This window comes from Neofelis nebulosa, chromosome 6 (assembly GCF_028018385.1).
Source record: "Neofelis nebulosa isolate mNeoNeb1 chromosome 6, mNeoNeb1.pri, whole genome shotgun sequence".
Lineage (NCBI taxonomy): Eukaryota > Metazoa > Chordata > Mammalia > Carnivora > Felidae > Neofelis > Neofelis nebulosa.
The window spans coordinates 102,192,171-102,215,269 of NC_080787.1; the positions used below are offsets into that span (position 1 = coordinate 102,192,171).

At 40.5% G+C, this 23,099-nt stretch overlaps 1 protein-coding gene across 6 annotated transcripts in view; it reads left to right on the forward strand.

Annotated features, from left to right (window-relative positions):
- LOC131514658 (uncharacterized) overlaps positions 1 to 23,099 on the forward strand; it is a 180,199-nt gene that overhangs the window by 115,656 nt on the left and 41,444 nt on the right. For 4 of the 6 annotated variants that reach the window (XM_058734897.1, XM_058734895.1, XM_058734898.1 and 1 more), the window contains 4 exons: positions 728 to 866; positions 8,451 to 8,604; positions 10,976 to 11,071; positions 12,109 to 12,279. In XM_058734897.1, coding sequence (XP_058590880.1) covers positions 728 to 866; positions 8,451 to 8,604; positions 10,976 to 11,071; positions 12,109 to 12,279 — 560 coding nt within the window. The remainder of the gene's footprint in view (positions 1 to 727; positions 867 to 8,450; positions 8,605 to 10,975; positions 11,072 to 12,108; positions 12,280 to 23,099) is intronic. The other 2 variants (XM_058734900.1, XM_058734901.1) reach the window with 1 other exon arrangement.

Below are 23,099 nucleotides of genomic sequence, written 5' to 3' on the forward strand. Positions count from 1 at the left end.
CTATACCCAGGCCACTTTCTTCAACCCAGTACTGAGTGTTGCAAAAGGTCCCTAACTTAGATTTCCATTCAAAACACATGAAAGTCTACTTATGTCCAGTCCACTTTTGCAGTAAGGATCCAAGAAACAAGTCAGTTTAGGATCTCTCACACCTCCTAAAATGATGATAATCTCCTAGAAGAAGGTGTGTGTGCGTGTGTGTGCGCACATGCACACATATAGGTGTGCATATTTCTTGCTTGCCTTAGATGGTCTTGAGTCTTCTTTAATCCATGAGCCAGTGAGAGAATGAACCAGTGACAGAGAGGCTGATTTGTATGGCATGGTTGTGGGAAATGAATGCTGGTTTGTAATCTATAATAACTTCAAGCCCCTAACAGCTCTACTGAGACCTATATTTTCCCATTCCTTGTCATTCTTTTATTCAGTCTAGAGGCTATAACCTTGTAAAATTTAAAACTTTCATTCAACAGCATGTTCTTATTCTGAAAAGCAAAGCAAATTTTTATCTTATTGAGGGAGGAAGGAAGGAAGGGAAGACAAATCAGACCTTGGGCTCTACAATATAACTTTGCTAGTCTTGCAAAACATATAATTAGCATGTTCACAAACAAAGAGAAGTACATTTAGGTAAAAAGTTAGCTTTGGAGGTGAATGATGGCTCATTAGGTTAGCCACGGTAGCCTGTAGCTCACACTATCTGATGAAAATGTCATCCATCTTCCAGGGTCTGAGCTTCAAGAACTGCAGAAAATGATTGACAGCCTCCAGAGCCCCCAGGACCCTGCCCACGTGTCCCAGGCACTCCTCCTTCGAAGGGAGGTTATATTTTTGCAGTTTGATGCTGCAGTGCGGCACCTCATCCGGTAAGGGCTGGAGCGCCGGATCCTGTCCAGTTCATTGTGTAGGGCAGGTGCTTCTGAGTGACCACTGGGGGTGGCCACTCTTGGCAAGATTGAATACCGAGCTTAAAATAGGGCACAACCTGAGCCAGAGCACTGTGGCTACCGAAAGCATTCTGCTGCAAAGGCTGTTCAAGCAGCGTGTGTTCTTGTCCGATCATAATATTCTCAATGTTATTAAATGTGCCTTAAATACAGTTAGTTTGCACAACAATCACTGCTTTCAATGTTCAGGTTGTTGAATTGGGAATGATGTTTTTCATACCTCTGAAGATGATTCTAAGAGTTTTGTTTATGTTTTTCAGCCCTTAATCACCTTTCAAAAGAACAGAATTTTCACTGCACGTGTGAAGCCAGTGGAACTGGCTGAGTTAAATTTATAAATTCAAATAAATAAATTGTGGGTATTAAGTGTTCTGCATACAAAAAAGAATGTCTATCTGGTTAATTAATCATGACTGATGAGAAAATTAGTTGGGACTGAGAGTCACACTGTTTCTAGGATAAATAATAAGTCTTGTATGGGAAGGGAAGAGGTCAGGCAGGCCTAAGGGTCTCTGCTTACTCTTAAATCATCAATATCAATTAACTTCCTTTGATTAATTCCCAGTATAAGTATTTAGCCAAGGAGGAAGACCTCAGGAGGCTGTGCTCTTACCTGTGGATTATAATCACATTTCACTACTAGCATGGGTATCCATAGAGGATGTAAATGTAGGGTTTGAACTGAACTGTATTTTCTCTTCCTACTCTGCATTTTCTTTACTCTGAGCATCAAGGATCTGTGGATTCAAATTAATTCAGCAGAAGAAAACAATTGGACGAATTGATTTCTTTTTTGTTGATAAACAACTTTCTGAGCTGTAGCTTAGTTGAGCAGGTAGAATATAAAGGCTCCAATTTTTTCAGGATGGCCATTCATTAGTCCTCTGACTCTGAAACCCCAGGTCAGAATTTGGAAGGAATTCACGTAGGGTGAAGACAGAGCTATACCCCGGAGGTTCTGTTTGGATTCCAGCTGTGCAGGGTTCAGCTTGCTACTGTTCTCCCAGAGGAACCATTCTGCTTCCCCTAGGAATTCCTTTGAGGGGCTTCCTTTGTCCTGGCACACTCAGTGCTCAGGAATAGAGGGCACTGTGTTCTATGTCTGGTTTCAGTATATTCAGTATATTTTTCAAAAGACTTTGGAGGGAACCACTCGGGACGGTATGTCTCCACTAGGCCTTTATTCATCACATTTCCTCCAGCCTTTATCTTCAGAGCTCTTCCGGGCTTGTGTGTATTTGGAATCGCACAGTTAGTAAGTGGCAGACTACAAGTAGAACCTAGGTGCATTTGACTCTAAAGTCTTAGAACTAGGATGGATGCCAGACAGCAGTGTGCATCGAAAAATAGACTCTGGAAAGAAGGCAGGGAACAGGAGGAAAAGAGAAGCTAAGGGATAAATGTCATCCCACTTGATGATTTCACTGCTAAACCTGCAAACAAGGAAAAGTCCTTAGATAATCAAGAGGCAGGAAGGACAGGGAAGTTCCCTCACCCTTCCCCAGAGTTCATAACTCTGAGCAAACATGACTGTTTACCCAAGGGAAGTTTTTGCTTATAGAAACTCAAGACTTCTCCAGAATTTGAAAAGAAAGAACTGAACTTTTACCTGGAATGAGAGCAACATGCTTCTATCGACTGGGGGAAATTGAGGAAGGATGTAGCTCAAGGACATCAAGATAGTGGCCCATTAATCACCTAATATCTGGCTCCTGCTTCTTTGTGGCATTATCAGCTCTGGTTGCAGGGTAGATGCAGTCTAAGCACAGAAGTCTCACTCTGCCCCTGTCAACCTGCCCTCTGATGCGGGAAACAAAGGCAAAAGGAAATGGCAGATAAAATTAAATTTCCTTATGACCTGCAGCCCTTTGATAAATACTTGAGGCAGGCAGAGTATAACATTTCTCCAGGAACTCCCTACTGTCTTCATGTTAATACTTTGCTAGGGGGAAAAACAACCTTGGCTTGACAATAGCTAGGCCTCCAGTATCCATAAGTCTTCTTTACCATGTGAAAATACCTTTGGAAACTTCCCCTGGACTTTATCTCTCCCAACTCCCAGGTGTATAATCAGTCTCTCCTCACAATCCCCAGGCAGCTCTTCCTTCCCACAGGTCCTGTCCCCCTGCTTTAACAAAACCACCTTTTTGCACCTAAGTTGTCTCAAGAATTCTTTGTTGACCATTGGCTCCGGACCCTACCATCACTCCAAACCACATCACCTACCAAGCTCCTGGCAGAAATTGGTATTGTCCTCTAATACCATTGGAACCACGTTGCCCAGGGCCTGTCACCTCTGCGCATGTCCACCAACCTGTAGAAGTTATTTATTAGCCAGTGCAAGAAATGCCTGAGAAGTGAGCTTATCTTTAATTTCAGGTGATGTAATCATTTGTGTTGAAAGTAAATGCTTGGGTGGTACAGTGGTTCTAATCCATCGTAACTATTTAAGTCAGGGGTCAGCAAACTTCTGTCATAGGCCTGATTTTTGTATGGCCTGTGGGCTAAGGATGGCTTTTACATCTTTAAATGGTTGGGGGAAAAATTTCAAGAAAAGAGTAGTATTTTGTGACTCATGAAAATTATATGGAATTCAAATTTCAGTGTCCATAAATGAAGGTTTTTGAAACATAGTCATGCCTATTCATTTGTAAATTATCTTAGACTGCTTTCACACAGAACTGAGTAGTTGCACAAGAGACCATATGATCCACAAAGCTGAAAATGTTTAGTATCTGGCCTTTTAAGAAAGATTTTGCCACACCCTGATTTAAACAGCGTTTCCCTGTTTCCTGAGTGCTATTGGGCAAGCTGTGCTGGTCAGACCCACCCTAGCAGAAGACACAGGCCAGGGTTTATCAAATGAGGGTGTGATTGAGTTGTGATGGGAACCCATGATCTGTTATCAATGTTTCGAAAGGCATGATGAAAAAGACACATTTGCCCCAAAGCTTTGCAAGTAAACAAAATGTCAAACTTCTTTCTTTTTAAAATTTTTTAAATGTTTTTATTTATTTTTGAGACCGAGAGAGACAGAGCATGAGCAGGGGAGGGACAGAGAGAGAGGAAGACACAGAATCTGAAGCAGGCTCCAGGCTCTGAGCGGTCAGCACAGAGCCCAACGCGGGGCTAGAACTCACGGGCTGTGAGATCATGACCTGAGCTGAAGTCGGACACTTAACGGACTGAGCCACCTAGGCGCCCCGCTTCTTTCTTTTTTTAAGAAATTCTGGAATTCTAAGAACTGAGATAAGGCGGAGAGGAAATTTGCTCTGGTTGAGTTCTCACCATGTGCCAACTCTGTGGGTAGAAATAATTTCCCCCATTTTTACAGAGGAGGAAATAAAGATTCACAGAAGTTGCATAACTTGCCCAGGGTCACACAACTTATTGTAGCAGAACTTGCATCTGTGCAGTTTTTCAGACTCCGGAGCCCTATTCTTCCTTTATATCATGTTTCTTCATCTCTTCCTGCAGCTTGGAGCTTGGGCTGGAGGCTAATGTGGTATCAAGTTAGACAGGAAAACATTTACTGAACATTTGGTAGAAAAATCTTTCAAAATATGGAGTCAATGGAAAGGAGGGAAATAAAAGAGGATTTAGTGCTAAAAGTATTGAGTATCATCTTGAGACCCTTTTTTTCACATGGTATTAGACACAGTTCTATTGACAGAGGGGAGATGGCGCCTACAAAGCATGGTGATCTAAGCTAAGGAATCAGGAATGTAGGGAAAAGAATACCGATGATTTGGTCAATGGTGGTGCCTATAATTTGACTCTGGCCTCTCTAGAAAGTATACCATATTCTATGATTCTGTAGCTTAGACTAGCAGCCACATTTACATCTGAACTGCATTGTATTTTTGAACAGTCTCCAAGCATCCATAAATTAATAGGCTTGGTATGTGCACAAAGCTATGTCTGGGGCTCTAGAACCCTGCCAGGAATTGTGTTCATTTGTGGCACTTGGTAGTTACAAAGTTCTGCACAAACTTGTCAGGGTAAGAGAGCACATCGGTGTTCTGTGTTCTTTTGTGTGATGACCAGTCAGGTATAGCCACAAGAAGGGAACAGAAGGGACCTGGGAAAACAAAGTTTATTATATTCACAGGTCCTAGAAACAAGATGTATGCCACACCACACAAAGCCACATGGGAAAGCATCTGTGTGGGCCAGGAGCAAGGAGAGTGCTGAGACCATACCCTGAAAGGCATGGCAGGGCTGGGTTGAATAATTCCAGTGGGCTTTGGGTTGTAGAGGTGATCTCTAGTAGTCTATTAACTAGCCTGGGATGAATAAAGCAGAGGAATATTCCCTCCTCAGGTGCAAGGGTCAGGTAGAGGAAGTATGGCTCAGGATGGTTGGTTTGCATATCAAAGCCATGCTCCCTGCCAAGTCCTTTGCTATTTCTAGGAACTATCTAGCCCAAGGAGGAGCAGTATCATCCTTAGCCAGAAAGGTCTTTGAAGATGTCAAAATATCCATAATAAACAGAAAATAAATTTTAAGATATAAGCACTGTAGTCAAGGATTGAACTAGTAAGACATGAGCAAAGCGGGACCCAGAGACTGAGAGAAAGAGAAATCCTTCTATAGATTGGTGGGAGAGGAGAGCAGGAATGATAGGAAAGGAGCCAACCAGGAAGAGGTTGTACAAGTTACTAGACTTCTGTGCTCTTGGTTTGGGCTGAAAATAAATGTTTTTATTAGAGTATTCTGCTATTTGGTACCACTGTTTTAAGTAGATCTATATGATCTATATGTGCCAGAAGACAGACGTGGGTGTGGAAAGTACCATGGTCATTTAGAGGAAGGTCAGAAGCAGCTGTAAATGAGCTCTGCCTCACTGGGGCTCCTACTAGGCTGAAAAGTCAAACACATTTTTGTATTTGGGACAGTTCCTGCACTTTGCCTTGTGCATAATTGGTGCTTGATACATCACTGTCACATGGGTAGCGAGTGAGTAATGTGTCCCTGGCAGGGCCCATTGAGAATCATTAGAAAACATGTGAAAGACATGAGCAACAGGAGAAAATGTTCTCATTGAGCAACTCCAGGCTCCATCCTTGAGGTATCAGGATAAGTCAATGATTGTATCTAGTCTCTCAGTATAAAACATTTATTCAACTATCTTTTGCTAATTCTCATTAAAATGTGAAAAGGTGGTATGATTTTTGCGGTTTGATGTAAAAGTATGGAGCTCCCTTCATCTATCTTTGAACTTAACTTCATAAGCCCCTTCTGCTGATGGCAAAAAAAGATGAAACTTCCTAATTCCACCTCATCCAGCCACAGGTAGAGCTTAAAAGTGGTCGGTTGGAGATTTAAAATAAGTCAATTTAAGAATAATTAATCCCCATTTCCCTTTGTTTTGATGGCCTCCTATTCACCCTGTTGGTAAGTGAGGGATTCTGCGCTAGTGTTCCAGGGACACTAAACGCTGGGCAGAGGAGATCAACAGCAGTTTACCAGTCGTCTACATCCCAGGGGAAGAGGACACTGCATGCCATGCAGGGCCACAGAGGAACTGCACCGGGGAACAAAGTGAACAACCAGGGACTATGGGAGACAGGCTTTGTGGTATCAGGAGGGTATGATGTCCCCTCATTTGTGCAGGAGGATGTGATTGGTTCATTTGAATACTTTCATGGTCTGGCAACAGACAGAAACCACTAAGGGGGTAAGCAGGGATTGCCCTAGGTCCCTTCAATAAGAAAGATTATTTGACTAAGGGACCTTATCTGTGAGAGCAGAGTGGAGAGGAAACCTTTTGGTTAGGCCATTCCAGGCCCTCCTGATTTTACCATAATATTGGACCTAAATTTTAGGTCTTACACTGTACTTTTCTCTTCCTTCATTCCTCTCAGAGATGATGTAAGCTCCTGGGGTGCTTATAAATCATCCTAGCAGTTGAGGAGGAATGGCTACGTCACCTACCCATTCTGGATTATCTTGTTCAACCTCAGATCTCTTCTGATTGGCCTGATGGTCAGCATTCCATGTAGATACCCTTCTGTGGGGGCTCTGGCACTCCTCAGGGCTTTCCCCAACACTTTGATTGTCTGCTAGTCTCTGGGAGGCTACCTCATTTCCCTCAGGGCTAGTATCTTCTTCAGTCATTGCTAATCTCCTTTTTGATGTCTGCTTTATGCAAGAATTGAGCCAAGCCCATGGAAGATCCAGACAAACGGTCCCTTCTGTTTTAGGATATCCTCTCCTCAGTTTACCCTATGTCAGCATCTTTTTTTTTTTTTTTTTTTTTTTTTTTTTGTATCCACTAGATCTAAGTTCTAGAAACAGTCTTTCCTTGCTTACTAAATTCTTATTTCCATTTGGACAAAAAAAGTCATTGTAATTTATCATGCATACATCCTTCTCTACAACTTAATGGTATAAATTTCATGCACTAGTCTTCAGGATTTTTGGTTCTTGATATGCAAAACCAAGTTTTATTCAAAACAAAACAAAAATCTTCCTCTCTCAAACCCCAAAGTTTTATTATTTAATTTAAAATTTGGTTTGCAGGGGCACCTGGGTGGCTCAGTCGGTTAAGTGACCAACTTGGGCTCAGGTCATGATTTCATGGTTTGTGAGTTCAAGCTCCACATTGGGGTCTGTGCTGACAGTTCAGAGCCTGGAGCCTGCTTCAGATTCTGTGTCTCCCTCTCTCTCTCTGCCCCTCCCCCACTCACACTCTGTCTCTCCCTAAAAAATAAATAAAATTAAATTTTTTTTTAAAAATTTGGTTTTGCATATCAAGAATTGTCTCTGCTATTGTCTTAAAATAATTCAACAATCCATATCTTTGTTCTAGAGCTACAGCTGAGTTATCCAATGCAGTAGTCACATGTGGCTATCTAATTTAAAGTCTCAAATTGATATTGACTTAGATGAAGTAAAATTTAAAATTCAATTCCTCAAATCACAGTAGCGACATTTCAAGTGCTCAACAGTCACATGTGGCTAGTGGTTACCATCCTGGACAATCAAACTCAGAACATTTCCATATTGCGGGGCACTTGCTTGGGTAACTCAGTTGATTAAGCATACAACTCTTGGTTTTGGCTCAGGTCATGATCTCACAGTTTGTGGATTGAGCCCCGAGTTGGGCTCCACGCTAACAGCACGAAGTCTGCTTGGGATCCTCTCTCTCCTTCTCTTTGCCCCTCCCCTGCTCACACATGTGCTTGCACTCTCTCTCTCTCTCTCTCTCTCTCTCAAAATAAATAAATCAACTTTTTAAAAAAAAAGAACATTTCCACATTGTATAAAGTTCTATTGGACAATGCTAGTCTATAATATATCTACCTTTCCCTTTAAGGGTTGTGAATCATGAGAGTGAAGGGCAGTGTGTAAAGAAAGGAGGATGAAGGATGAGGTCATTGAGGAGGAAGCCTGTGTTTATCTCAAAATGTTATCTTGCTATAGTAACTTTGAAGAAAGTTTTGAGCTTCAGAAGCTTAAGTAACTGCTTTTAATGAGATTCCCTCCATGTTTTGGTAGAAGAACATTTTTGGCAACTGGAAATGCTTCTGCCTACCAGTCTGTTACAGACGGCATGTACCATGGATTGCCACCACTGAGCAACTCTCTCGTGAAGAGCATTTTTGCTTCACAGCTCAGTGTGCCTCAGCCACTAGATCCACAGAGCCTCCAGGTATGTTGAGAAGTATTTTTATACCTAGAAACGATGTTGTACATAGGGAATTGGCACTTTGTTTCCATTTGGTTTAAATTTTGCAGGGGTTCTCCATGTTTTAGTGCTCTTTAGTCTTGCTTGGCTCCCCTGCATTGACATGGTAGAACAGCCTGGGCCCCCATAGCCAGCTGTTATTCCCAGTCAGAGTCTTTGCCTCCAAACTGCTTAACAAGCAAATGGGGGCAATACCTTATCTGCTCCCAGCTGGTAGCAAAACCAACAGTTGATCTTTTCCATTTAATAAATAATAATAGCAATTACAATACAAAAATTAGGTCAGCCGTTCAGTTTTTAATAGCCCTGGTTACAGCAGGTATTATCATATGTAATCCTGGCAATTATTATTTTCCCTAGGTACCAACAATATTACCCACCCTCTACAACTAAAGACTGTAAGGTTCTGGCAGGTCAGAGATCAGACTGCTGGGCATTCATGACAGCACTAGATCACAAACTGTATTACTTTTCTATGGCTGCATAAAAAATGACCCCAAAATTTAGCAGATTAAAACAATACATATTCATCATCTCATACAGTTTCTGAGGCTCAGGAATCTGGGAGCAGTTTACTATGTAATTCTGGCTCAAGATCTCTCACCAGTCTACTATCAGGGTATTGGCCCAGGCTGTACTCATCTCAAGGGTCTACTGGAGGAGAATCTGTTTCCAAGCCCACTCATGGGCTTTCGGGAGGCATCAGAAGATCCACTTTCAAGCTTATTCATGTGGGCTTTTCCACAGGGCTTCTTCACAGCATGGCAGATGGATTCCTCCAGAGCAAACAATTCAAAAGAGAACAAGAAACTGAACCCAAGGTGGAAGTCACAGTCTTTTTATTACCTAATTTCATAAGTGACATCCCATAATTTTTGCCATATTTTATTCATTAGAAGTGAGTCACTAATTTTAGCCCACACTCAAGGGGAGAAGAATTAAACTCCATGTTTTAAGGGAAAAGTATCGAAGAAGTTATAGACCACCTATATTTAAAGCCATCTCATGGGGCGCCTAGGTGGCTTAGTGGGTTAAGTGTCCAACTTTGGCTCAGGTCATGACCTCACAGTCTGTGAGTTCAAGCTCCAACTTGGGCTCTGTGCTGACAGCTCAGAGTCTGGAGCCTGCTTTGGTTTCTGTGTCTCCCTCTCTCTCTGTCCCTCCCCTACTCACACTCTGTCTCTGTCTCTCTCTCTGAAAAAAAACATTAAAAAATATATGTATTAAAATAAATAAAATAAAACCACCTCACAAACCCAAGTCTTCTGACTCCAAAACCTCCAATGTAATTTTTTTATGTTACAAAGCTAAGCCAAGTAATGCCAACACCAACCCCATGTAAGTCCTACCATTTTACCTTCCCTAGCAACAAGGCAATGACTCTTGGTCCAAACCTTGACCCTCATTTAGTCCTGGAATACAAGATTGACCATGACCATTAGTCCTGTTCCTACTGCCTTTAAATGTTGCCAGGGATTAGGTAGATGGAAGTGTCCTGGCTTCTGGCTACCTGAATCAATTCCAATTCTAGGAATTGTCCGAAGCCAGTACCAAGTCTGCAAATGTAGAATGGAGTCAGATGGATAGGTCCATTATATCCAGGCCTGCATGTGATGCCACAACTAGTAGGGCATGCCTTGACTGTTGGACAGTGATATGGAGAAGACAGAGGCCCACATATTAACGTTGTGGCATTGGCTTTGAATTGTTACCTAGAATTGGAACACAATGGTGATGAAGGAAAACATTTTAACGTTCCTTGTGTCTAGAACATTTGAATAAGTTTGCTTTTGTTGATTGTAACTGTGTCCCATTGTTATTATGGTATTCTGGAACTTCCAAACACTGGTGCTGACTAGTTACACTGAAGTCTTAATTAAGTACCCTTCTGTTTATCCAGATTTGGGAAATAAAAAAAAAAAAAAAAAAAAGAATATTACTCTCTCCTCTACATCATCAGAGACTTTCTATCCAGAACTACTTCTTTTTTTTAATGTTTATTTATTTATTTTGAGAGAGAGAGAGAACACACCAGCAGGAGAGGGGCAGAGAGAGAGAGGGAGAGAGAGAATCCCAAGTAGGCTCCGCTCAGTCAGCACAGAGCCCGATGTGGGGCTTGATCTCATGAACCATGAGATCATGACCTGAACCAGAATCAAGAGTCAGACACCTGACCAACGGAGCCACTTAGGTGCCCCAGTAACTATTTCTATATAATAAATAAATCATCCCACATTGTTTTGGAGTACAGACACAGAAATCCTGTTCATATAAGATATTTATTATTTGTGGACAACAGTACAACATTATCATGTTTCTCATTTGGTTCTTTTAGGCATCTGTGCTATTCCCTTGGAGAGCATTTCTAGAAGATGGAGGACTGTTTCCAGTTATGGGTAGCAGCCCAGATACCCTAGAGTATAATATGCAGGTAGGATAGTTCTTCCCACTCATGGCAGAAAGAACTGAATGCAGACTGCAAAGCAGGTTTCATTGGGTCCATAGGTCAATGGTGAATAATTTATGAGATAAGCAGGATGTTTGATTATGAAGCTGTAAATCCAATGCTACCAGGTGAGTCATGTTTTCTTATGACAGAAGAGAATCATGGTCTCAGCTGGTATGGGCCTTGGTTGTAGACTCAGCTGCAATTCTCATGACCAGTAATGACCTGGGAGAGTGACCAGCCATCTCCAGTCACTCTCTGCACCTCTTAGAGAAACACCCAGGCTGGAAGCTCAGGGGTCTGTAACTCCCGGTCTGCCTGTGAATGGTGGTAGGAAGAGAACTCTTTAAGCAGGATTCATAAGGAGAATTTCTTTCAATTATGTGTTTCCTCCCTGATTACCTAAGCAAATATTGTGTTTTCATTTTTAAAAATAGAAAATATGGAAAAGTATTAAACATGAAAATCAATCATAAATTTGCTCCGAAATAATACAGAAGTGGAGAGTGATGAAGATAGGGGCAGGATTGGCCACAGGTGATGGTTCTTAGGGCTGTTTACTTCTGTATAGGCTCAAAATTAAAAAGGTTTGGGTGTTTTAAAGTAACATAGTAAGAATGGTTAAAAAAAATAAATCATATTTCCCCCAGTAGGAGACAATCACCGTTCACATTTTGGTTTATTTTTTCTAGTACTTTCCCTATGCATACATGTGTCTCTGTCTGTACTTTCAAAAGAAAATTGATATCACACTATGCATTCACCATATACAAATACCACTCACTGTAAAGTGCTGGGAAATGGACTTCCATACAAGGCCAAAAGTCTGATATGTTCAAGGAGGACTTTCGGCTAGAAATGTTACTCTGATTTTTACAGATTTTTCTAATAGTGGAGAGGGTGGGGTTTGTAAACACAATTATTCCTAGTTTTCTCCCCCCAAATCATGTATAAGGGATACATAGAAATCTTCAAGATGGGTGTTTTGTTTCATTTTGTTCTTTGTTTTGTTTTGTTTTTAGCTGTGCCTCTGTAGGCTGAGTGACCGTGATCTGAAGGTGGCTCATGGAGAGCTGGTGGGCATGCAGCTGCTTTTGGAAGATGTGCTTCTGAGCAACTATCATATGATCATGGAGGATCATGGAGGATCCCCCCAGCAAGACACACTGGACAAAAACACACAGGTACTCTTGGTGAGCAGTCTTCCTAATTGGCCAGTGCTGTAGTGTACTGAAGGACCTTCCTCCCGCTTTGTCTGACAGCCTCTTCCAGTGTGTCCCAAGACTGGGCTAATGCCACATGGGAGCAGCGGATTCATTTCTTTTCATTTTAAAAACAGAACAAAGGTTGTAAGAGGTCCATTGAAATCAAACAGGACAAATAATCCAACTGTCTGGGTTTCCTTGTGAGTCATACACATTTAGGACTGGAGTTGGGAGGACTGGAGGGGTAGGACAGAGGCCCTGGGTGAACATCTCCACCCCGGGCTCTCATCTTCGTTACTCAGCTAGCCTTATGGACTCCTAGGTGAGCACTCCCTCCTCTGGACTTATCCCTGGAGCTCTAAGGCAGCAAGAGGCCCTGGCCCACTTGGTGTCATAACTGGAACCAATTCTGCACATATGTGGGAACCAGACAGAGACTTGTCTGGACACAGGGTGAGCTAGCTGGTGCTCCCATTTAAAGAGCCTCCTTTTGAGAGCCCAACTTTCTGAGAGATGTCTGCAGCAGCCATCTCCATTTCCTCACCTTCAACCCACTCCTCAGAAACTGTGCTTTGTCACCACTGAGACCACCCTTATCAAAAGCACCATGGTCCTTGTCACTAAATCCCCTGGATACTTTTCAGTGCCCCTCCAACCTGACCCTTGTCAGCATTTGACACAGTGTATCCTTCTTGCAGCCTCCCTGCTGCTGGCTTCCAAAGCACAGCTCCCTTCCTCCTTTTCCTCTGGCATCGGTAGCCATGCCTTCTCAGACTTCCCCGTAGACTCTCTCCTGCCTCCTGCCTCCCTTCTTCCTCTGCCAGTCCTCAAAGTACTGTTTTTTCGGGTTCTGTCCTGCTACTACCACCAGCAGAGCTGCATTTTGACTTCCACAATGCTAGCCACTTCTGTCTTTGTAGGCCCTTTCCTCCATAAGAAAGCATTAAAAGTTATAGTTTACAACTGTGTTAATATACAAAAATTAATATCATATATTAAAACACTTTATTCAGCCTCAGTATCCTTTTCCTCTGATTTTAAAAGAAATTAAGGGGTGTCTGGTTAGCTCAGTTGGTTGAACATCCAACTCTTGATTTCAGCTCAGGTCATGATCCCAGGTCCGTGGGATTGAGCCCCACATCAAGCTGCATGCCCAGCGTGAAGCCTGCTTAGGATTCTCTCTCTCTCTCTCTCTCTCTCTCTCTCTCTCTCTCTCTCTCTCTCTCTCTCTCTCTCTTTCTCTCTCCCCCTCTGCCCTTCTCCCTCACTCACACTCTCTCTATATAAAATTTTAAAATATAAGAAAGAAATTAAAACATTCTGTGGGCCCTGGGCACTGTGCCTTCTGTGTCTAATCAAGAAGTTTCCCCTGAATACTATTAATACTACTGTTGGCTATGACTGAGACCTTTTCAGAATGCTTTAGTAATTATTAGCTTCTTTAATCTTCCCAGTAATTCCATGAAATAGATGCTTTAATTATTCTTATTTAATACTGAAGCTCAGAAAGGTTAAATGATGTGCCCGAAGTCACATGCCTATTGAGGCAGGAAACCCACATTCCAACTTGACAGTCTGCCGTGGAGCTTCCTTCTACTCTTATCTGCTACGTTGTTCCACTCCACAGCCGCTCCCTAGGCACGCTTATCTGCTGATGACTTTCCTAGCTATAACTCATGCAATGACCATCTACCTGTCTTGTCCGAATCTCAATCCTGTCAGATTCATGCGTTCAACTTCCTTGTTCCATCCCAGAGACACTGTGTCCCCAGGTGAGCTTGTTTCACAGCGCAAAACTTGCTCCTCTTTCCATATTCCCTCTCAGTTAACCACCACCTGCCCAACTGCCCAAGCCAAAAAATCTGGATGCTCATCTTTGACTTCTCTCTATCAAACCCCATAATCAGACACTGAGTTTTACTATCCTGTTATTTTAATATCTCTCAAGTTTGTCTCCTATTCCCCATCTTCCATCACCACCCCCGAATCAGCATCATCTCCTACTATTAGGCTATGTGCATAACCTCTAATTAGATCCTTATATTCACTCTTGCCTTCTTCCAGCCATTCACCAGGATTATTTTATTTTATTTTATTTTATTTTTATTTTTATTTTATTTTTTAAGTTTATTTTTATTCTGAGAGAAAGAGAGAGCAAGTGGGGAAGGGCAGAGAGAAAAGGAGAGATAATGCCAAGCAGGCTCTGCACTGACAGTGTGGAGCCTGATGTGGGGCTTGAACTCACAAACCATGGGATCATGACTTGAGCCGAAATCAAGAGTCTGACGCTTAACCGACTGAGCCACCCAGGCACCCCTTACCAGAGTAATATTTTAAAATGCAAACCTGATTATGTCCCTTCCCTCTTACAGCCCTTCAGTGTCCTCCATATGTCCTGAGAATAGGATCCAAATGCCTTAACCAGCCCTTTACTACCTAGCTCCTGCTGATATTTCTACCCTCAACTTCTTTCATTTTATCAAATGTACCGTGGTTTCTTTCCTCAGTAACTTTGTGCAAGCTAACCCCTCTGGTGGAAAATTTCCTTCTCCTACCTCTCTATGTCATCATCTGATTAATTCCCACTTATCCTTCAGGTTTCAACTCCCACGTCACTCTTTCCGAAGCTTTTTCTGATTTTCCACCTTTGAGGTGATGCCCTCTTGTGCCAATTAGGGTGCACCTGCTATAAGTAACAGGTTGTCCTACTAGCCATGAATTAAATTAGCAAAAGGTATTAATCTTGCAAAGCAAGTCCTTAGATTTGCCTCTTAAGGAGGCAGTTTGGTTTGGTGCAGTCACTCAGGTTGGTTTATGCTCCCGCTCTGCCATTATGGGTATGTCAGCAAAATGTCTCCTTCATCCATGTAAGATGAAAACAGGAGCAAAAAAAGCTTTCTCCTAAAGGGCTTTATCTTTTTACCAAGAAAATCCTCTCCAGAGCCTTCTAATAGCCTTGTAATAGATTTTCCTTGTGTCTTACTGGCTACAATTGAGTCACCAGCCTACTTCAGGAAAATTCGTGGAAAAGGAAGAGTGTTTAGATGTGCCATCTAAATTCCACAACAGAATTAGATGTTTCACTCAGATGGAGCATTTGCAAAGCAAGCATTGGCACCAAGTAGTACCAAGATCAAGAAGCATGTTGGGCCTTTGGGCCCTCTGTTGACTATTTCTTAGTCCTGTTTTTGATGGATTGCCTTCCTTCCCCGACACCCCCACTGTCCCCCACCTTTGTTCTTTACCTTGTCTCCTGTTCCTTCTTCCATCCTTTAAAACACTTAGGAAGAGAAGATTTCTCTTAATATCAATATATTAACAAGGGAAGTTTGCTTTAAAGTTATGGTTTATTTTAACTAGTTTAATGATATGATTTATTTTATTTAAGAGTATTTAATATTCATAGATAACAGGAGGCAATGGAATATATACTGCCTGTGAGATAGGACCCTGGGTTTCCTGGCCCCGCTGTGCAACCCGTGCTGTGATCTCTTAGACCTCAGTCTCTAAAATGGAAGTCATGGGCCTTTAAAACTGGTTCCAGGAGCCCTGGGTTCCTCAGAGGCAAGTTGGAGGTTTTTTGTGTATTTTTTATTTATAATGCCTTTTTAAATTGAGATGTAACTGACATACAATACTATATTAGTGTCTGGTGTATGCATTGCAATGATCATCACAATAAGTCTAGTTACCATCTGTCACTATACAAAGTTAATACAATATTATTGACTGTATTCCCCATACTAGACATTATATCCCCATGATTTTTTTTTTAATTTTATGACTGGAAGTTTGCACTTCTTGATCCCCTTTACTCATTTAGTTCCCCAAACCTCCTCTCCTCTGGCAACCACCAATCTGTTCTCTGTCTCTATGAGTCTTGGTTTTGTTTTGTTTTTTAGATTCCACATATAAATCAAAGCATGCAGCATTTGTCTCTGACTTATTTCACTTAGCATTATACCCTCAAGATCCATCCATATTGTCACAAATAGCAAGATTTGATTCCTTTTTATGGCTGAGTAATATTTCTATGTGTGTGTATAATCACATCTTCTTTATCTGGTCATCCATCAGTGAACACTTAGGTTGTTTCTCTGTACCTTGCCTATTGTAAATAATGGTACAGTGAACATGAGATGAATATATCTTTTCAAATTAGTGTTTTCATTTTCTTCAGGTAGATACCCAGTAGTAGAATTGCTGGATCATATGGCAATTCTATTTTTAAGAGGAACCTCCATACTCTTTTCCATAGTGGCTGCACCAGTTTACATTTCCACCAACTATGCACAGGCATTCTCTTTTTACCATATCCTTGCCAATACTTGTTATTTTTTTTGTCTTTTTGATAATAGTTATTCTGACAGGTGTACAGTGATATTTCATTCTGGTTTTTATTTGCATTTCTCTGGTGCTTAGTGATGTTAAGCATTTTTTCATATGCCTATTGGCCATCTATCTGTATGTTTTCTTTGGAAAAACACCTATTCAGATCCTCTGACCAATTTTTAACATGATTTTTCTGTTTTTTTTTTAATTATTAAGCTGTATTACTTCTTCATGTATTTTGGCTATTAACTCCTATTATGTATGTGAGTTGTAAATATTTTTTTCCCATTCAGTAGATTACATTTTTGTTTTATTATGGCTTCCTTCACTGTGCAGTAGCTTTTTAGTTTGATGTAGTCCACTTATTTACGTTTTTTCCCCACCTGTTTACTTTTACTTTTATTTACCTTGCTTTTTCTCTTGCCTTTGGAGTTAGATCCAAAAAATATCACTAAGACCAATGTTTTGGGTTTTTTTTTTAAACCTTTATTTATTTTTGAGAGAGAGAGACAGTGCAAGCAGGGAAGGGACAGAGAGAGAGGGAGACACAGAATCTGAAACAGGCTTCAGACTCTGCACTGTCAGCATAGAGCCCGATGTGGGGCTTGAACCCATGAACAGTCAGTTCATGACCTGAGCCGAAGTCAGAAGCTTAACTGACTGAGCCACCCAGATGCCCCTTACTAAGACCAATGTTCAGGATCTTACTGCCTATGTTTTCTTCTAGGAGTTTTAAGTTTCAGGTCTTATATTCAAGTCTTTCATACATTTTGAGTTTATTTTTTATATGGTGCGAGATAGTGGTCTGTTTTAATTTTCACATGTAGTTGTCCAGTTTTCCCAATACCATTTATTGAAGAGACAGTCCTTTCCCCATTCTATATTCTTACCTACTTTGTCACAAATTAATTGATCATATATACATGGATTTATTTTGGGGCTCTCTGTTCTGTTCCATTGACCTATGTGTTTATATTTATGCCAATACCATGCTATTTGATTATTACAGCTTTGTAGTGTAGTTTGAAATCAAGGAGCATGATACCTCCTCTAGCTTTGTTTTTCTCAAGATTGTTTTGGTCTTAGGATGCTTAGGTGGCTCAGCAGGTGAAGGCTCTGACTCTTGATTCCAGCTCAGGTCATGATTTCACGGTCGTGAGATTGAGCCCTGAATTGGGCTCTATGCTGGGTATGGAGCCTTCTTAAGATTCTCTCTCTCTCTCTCTCTCTCTCTCTCTCTCTCTCTCTCTCTCTCTCTCCCCATTGTTCCTTTCCCCTACTCTCTCTCTCTCAAAAAAAAAGAAAAACAACAACAAGATTACTTTGGTTATTTGGGGGTCCTTTGTGGTTCCATATAAATTTTAGAATTATTTGTTCTAGTTCTGTGAAAAATGCCATTGGAATTTTGATAGAGATTGCATGAATCTGTAGATTGCTTTGTGTAGTATGAATATTTTAACAATACTAATTCTTCTAATCTATGAGCATGGAATATCTTTCCACTTATCAGTGTCTTCCTGAATTTCTTTTAACAACAACTTATAGTTTTCAGTGTACAGGTCTTTCACCTCCTCAGTTAGGTTTATTCTTCAGTATTCTTTTTGGTGTAATTGTAATCTCAATTTCTCATTCTGATAGTTTGTTATTAATGTATAAAAATGGAACAGATTTTTGTATATTAATTTGGTACCCTGAAACTTCACTAGATTCATTTATTCCAATGTTCTTTTGTGGAATCTTTAGGGTTTTCAACATATAGTATCATGTCATCTGCAAACAGTGATAGTTTTACTTCTTCTTTTCCAACTTGTATGCCTTTATTTCTTTTTTTCTTGCCTAATTGCTCTGGCTAGGACTTCTAATGCTATAATGAATAAAAGTGGGGAAGGTGGGCATCCTTGTCTTGTTCCTGATATTAAAGGAAAAACTTTCATCTTCTCACCATTGAGTATATTAGCTAGGGGTTTGTCATATATGGCCTTTATTATATTGACAAGCATTTCCTCTCTACCTACTTTGTGGAGAGTTTTATCATAAATGGATGAGAGTTTTTTCAAATATTTTTTCTGCGTCTGTTGAGATGATCATGATTTTTATCTCCATTTTATTAATGTGGTGTATCATGTTGATTGATTTGTGGATGTTGAACCATGCTTGCATTCCTGAAATAAATCCCATTTGATCATGGTGTATGATCCTTTTAATGTATTGTTTAATTTGGTTTGATAATATTTTGTTGAGGATTTTTGTATCTGTGTTAATCAGGGATATTGGCCTGTAATGATTTTTGGAAGGGGTGATGTCCTTGTCTGTTTTTGGTATCAGGTAATGCTGGCCTCATAAAATGTGTTTGGTAACATTCCCTCCTCTTTAATATTTTAGAAGTGTTTGAGAAGGATAGATATTAAATCTTCTTTGAATGTTTGGTAGTATTCACCAGCTGTCTGGTCTTGGACTTTTCTTTGTTTGGAGGTTTTTGATTACTGATTTAATCTCCTTACTGGTAATTGGTCTATTTTGATTTTTTTGTTTTTTGTTTTTTTTATGATTCAGTTTTTGAAGATTGTAAATTTGTAGGCACTTGTCTATTTCTTCTAGGTTGTACAATTTATTTGTGTATAATTGTTAATAATTGTCTCTATGATACTTCGTATGTCTGTGGTATCAGTTGTAACTTCTGATTTTTATTTCTGATTTTATTTCTTTAAGCCCTCTCTTTTTTTTCTTGGTGAGTCTAGCTAAGGGTTTGTCAATTTTGTTTATCTTTTCAAAGAAACACCTCTTTATTTTATTGATTTTTAAAATTATCTTTTTAGTCTTGATTTCATTTATTTCTGCTCTGATTTTTATTATTTCTTCCTTTTACTAACTTGGGCTTTCTTTCTATCACTTAAGGCCAATGTATCCTTATTGATTTTTCTGTCTGAATGATCAATCAATTGATGTAAGTGGGATGTCAAAGTCCCCTACCATTATTGTACTGCTGTCAATTTCTCCCTTTAGGTCTCTTAATATTTATTTTATATTTTTGGTGCTTTACATTGGATGAATATATATTTAGAAATGCTTTTCCTTTATTATAGTCTTTGCTTTAAAGTCTATTTTGTTTAAAGCTACACCAGCTTTTTTTTTTTCATCTCCATTTGCATGGAATAACCTTTTTCCATCCCTTCACTTTCAGTCAGTGTGTGTCCTTACTTATGAAGTGAGTCTCTTATAGGTGGTATATAAATATGCCTTGATTTTCTGTCTATTCAACCACTGTATGGTTTTTTATTAGAGAATTTAGCCTATTTACATTTATTTTAATTATTGATGGTATGTACTTATTGCCATTTTGTTACTTGTTGAGTGGCTGTTTTTGTAGTTCCTTTCTGTTCCTTCCTTTTTTTCTTTCTTTCTTCCCTTCTGGTTTGATGACTTTCTTCAGTGTTATGTTTAGTTTCCTTTGTCATCTTCTTTTATGTAGTTAATACGAGTTTTTGCTACACAGTTATTTTGAGGCTTGCATATATCATCCTATGTATATAACTATCAATTTTAAGTTGATAGCAACTTAAATTTGAACATGTTCTAAACTCTATGTTTTTATTACCACACCCCTTCACATTTTATGTTTTTGATATCATATTTTGCATATTTTTATTTTATGTATCTCTTAACTAATCATTGTAGTTTTAGTTAATTTTACTTTTGTCTTTTATTTTTTTCTATTTTTATTTTTTACTTTTGTCTTTTAACCTCCATAGTAGCTTTATAAGTGATTAACTCATTATCTTTACTATACATTCACCTTTTCCAGTGATATTTTTACTTTTGTATGTATATTTGTTATTAATTAGTGACATCTCTTTTCTGCTTAAAGAAGTCCATTTAACATTCCTTGTAAGGCCAGTTTAGGAATGATGAACTCCTTTAGCTTTTGCCTGAAAAATTCTCTCTTCTTCAATTCTGAATGATAACCATTAGGTAGAGTATTCTTGGTTGGAAGTTTTTGCCTTTCAGTACTTTGAATATATCATGCCACTTTCTTCTGGCCTGCAACGTTTCTGCTGAGAAATCTGCTGATAGCCTTATGGTGTTTCTCTTGTAAATAATAATTTTTCTCTTGCTGCTTTTAAGATTCTCTCTTTAAGTTTTGACACTTTAATTAAAATGAGTTCATCTTAGGGGCGCCTGGGTGGCGCAGTCGGTTAAGCGTCGGACTTCAGCCAGGTCACGATCTCGCGGTCCGTGAGTTCGAGCCCCGCGTCAGGCTCTGGGCTGATGGCTCAGAGCCTGGAGCCTGTTTCCGATTCTGTGTCTCCCTCTCTCTCTGCCCCTCCCCCGTTCATGCTATGTCTCTCTCTGTCCCAAAAATAAATTAAAAAACGTTGGAAAAAAAAAATTAAAAAAAAAAATGAGTTCATCTTATTTGGAACTCTCTGGTATTCCTGAACCTAGATATCTGTTTCCTTCCCTAGGTTAGGGAAATTTTCAGTCATTATGTCTTCAAATAAGTTTTCTGCCCATTTCTCTTTCTTTTCTCTTTCTAGGACCTCTATAATGCAAATGTTATTCTGCTCGATGTTGTCTCATAGGTCTCTTAAGCTATCTTCATTTTTTTAAAATTCCTTTTCCCTTTTGCAGCTCTGTCTGGGTGAATTTCATTACTTTGTATTCCAGCTTGCTGACCTGTTCATCTGCTTCATCCAGTCTGGTGTTTAACCCCTCTAGTGTATTTTTCAGTTATTATATTCTTCAGCTCTATGGACTCCTGTTTCATACTATTATATTTTCTATTTCTTTGTTGAAGTCCTTACTATGTAAATCCATTCCTCTCCCAAGTTTGGTAAGCATCCATTACCCTGAATCTTTATCAGATAGAATCCTTATCTCCATAGCATTATGACCTCTTTCTGAGGTTTTATCCTATTCTTTCATTTGGAACATATTTTTCTGTTTCCTCACTTTGCTTGACTCTCTGTGTTTGTTTCTATATATTAGGCCAGACAGTTACCTCTCTCAGCCTTGGCATGCTCCTGTGCAGTTGATGAAAGTTCTCATTCAACCTTGCCCTAGCTCTTGGTTGTTTCTTGCGACTTTGTGATTGTCGGATCAACTTGATTTATTATTGATAATGTCCTTATGGTCGAGATGTACCAGAGCCTGTCAGTGTTCTAAGGGGAGGAATTTCATTTAGCACCAAGTTTCAGGCTAATCAAAAGTCAGACCCTCAGGTAGCAGCTTTTAAAATATGCAAATATAGTCTTGTGGGGCCACAGTCATAATCCCTGCTGCCTCCAAACCAAAAGATCTGAAGGTGTCCTTGGGTGACAGTTGCAAAATGTGGGACTCTAGACAAGTATATAAACTCCTTTCTGTAAGGTCTTATTGAGCTGTATCAAGGTGAAGGGGGTGCACAAGGATGGTGTCTTCCTGCTTATGTTCCCTGGGAGCACTTCTGTAGCCTCTAGATGTATGGAAAACTTGAAGCCTGTTCCTCAGCCTGAAGCCCCAGGATAAGTAAATGGGCTTTTGTCACAGGAAGGCAAGGTTGTGTCTCAGTTGGCTGTCTGAAGTGCCCTGGAGTGGTGGCCTGCCAAGTACTGTCTTTCTGATTCTTATATTCCCTTGGAGCTCAGGAATGTCAGCCCCCTTGGCCGTGAGGGCCAGGCAGTCAAGGAGCATCCTCTGTATGGATTGCACATATACACTGGCTTAACTAAGCAGCTAGAGAGTGTAGGGGGTGGGGCACACTCTCCAGCTTAGAAAGGCAGCAGGAAAGGGTCTTGACTGCATGTGCCCAGGGGTTTTAGGAATGCAGCAGGAGAGTGCCTTGTCTGGGTGCATATTCTGGCTTTAGGCTCAGAGCAGAAAAATGCCAGGACTGCTCACAGTTGCCAGCCCCAACCAGTGAGTGGGGGAGTGTTGCAACCACCTGTGCTCACCAACCAGCTTTAGTTCGGGAGTGGGAGACTGCTGCTACTGCTTGCTCTTGCCTGCCCCAGCTGGGGAGCAGGGAAGTGTTGGCACTGATGCCTGCTCTGGCTTCAGCAAGGCAAAGGGGATAGTGCCACAGTCCATCGCCCCGCTTGTCTTAGCAAGGTGGTGGCGGAGAGGATTTTGCATCTGAGTTCACCCACCTGTGCTAGCAGGATAGGTGGAGGGTGAAATATTGGCATCTGCCAGTGGCATCCTTCATCTCTGGGGAAAGTCCAACTGCCCCTGCTCCTCCAGCAGATGCTTTTAGATCAGCAAATGAATCGCCTTCACATATAGTCTAGGCGCCTTTTAAACTGGCATTTTTTAACTGGGTCTTTGGGTGAAACTGCACACAAGCCCTTTAAAAGGAGCATCCTGGGGCTTTTTGAGCAGAGGGGGCCAATTACATGGCCTCTACGCTGCCCCCTCCCAGTCACCATGTTCAGCCTTGGTCTGTTGAATATTTTTGGCCACTGCATAAGATATCATTTGGTGAAAATTTTCTGAGGATA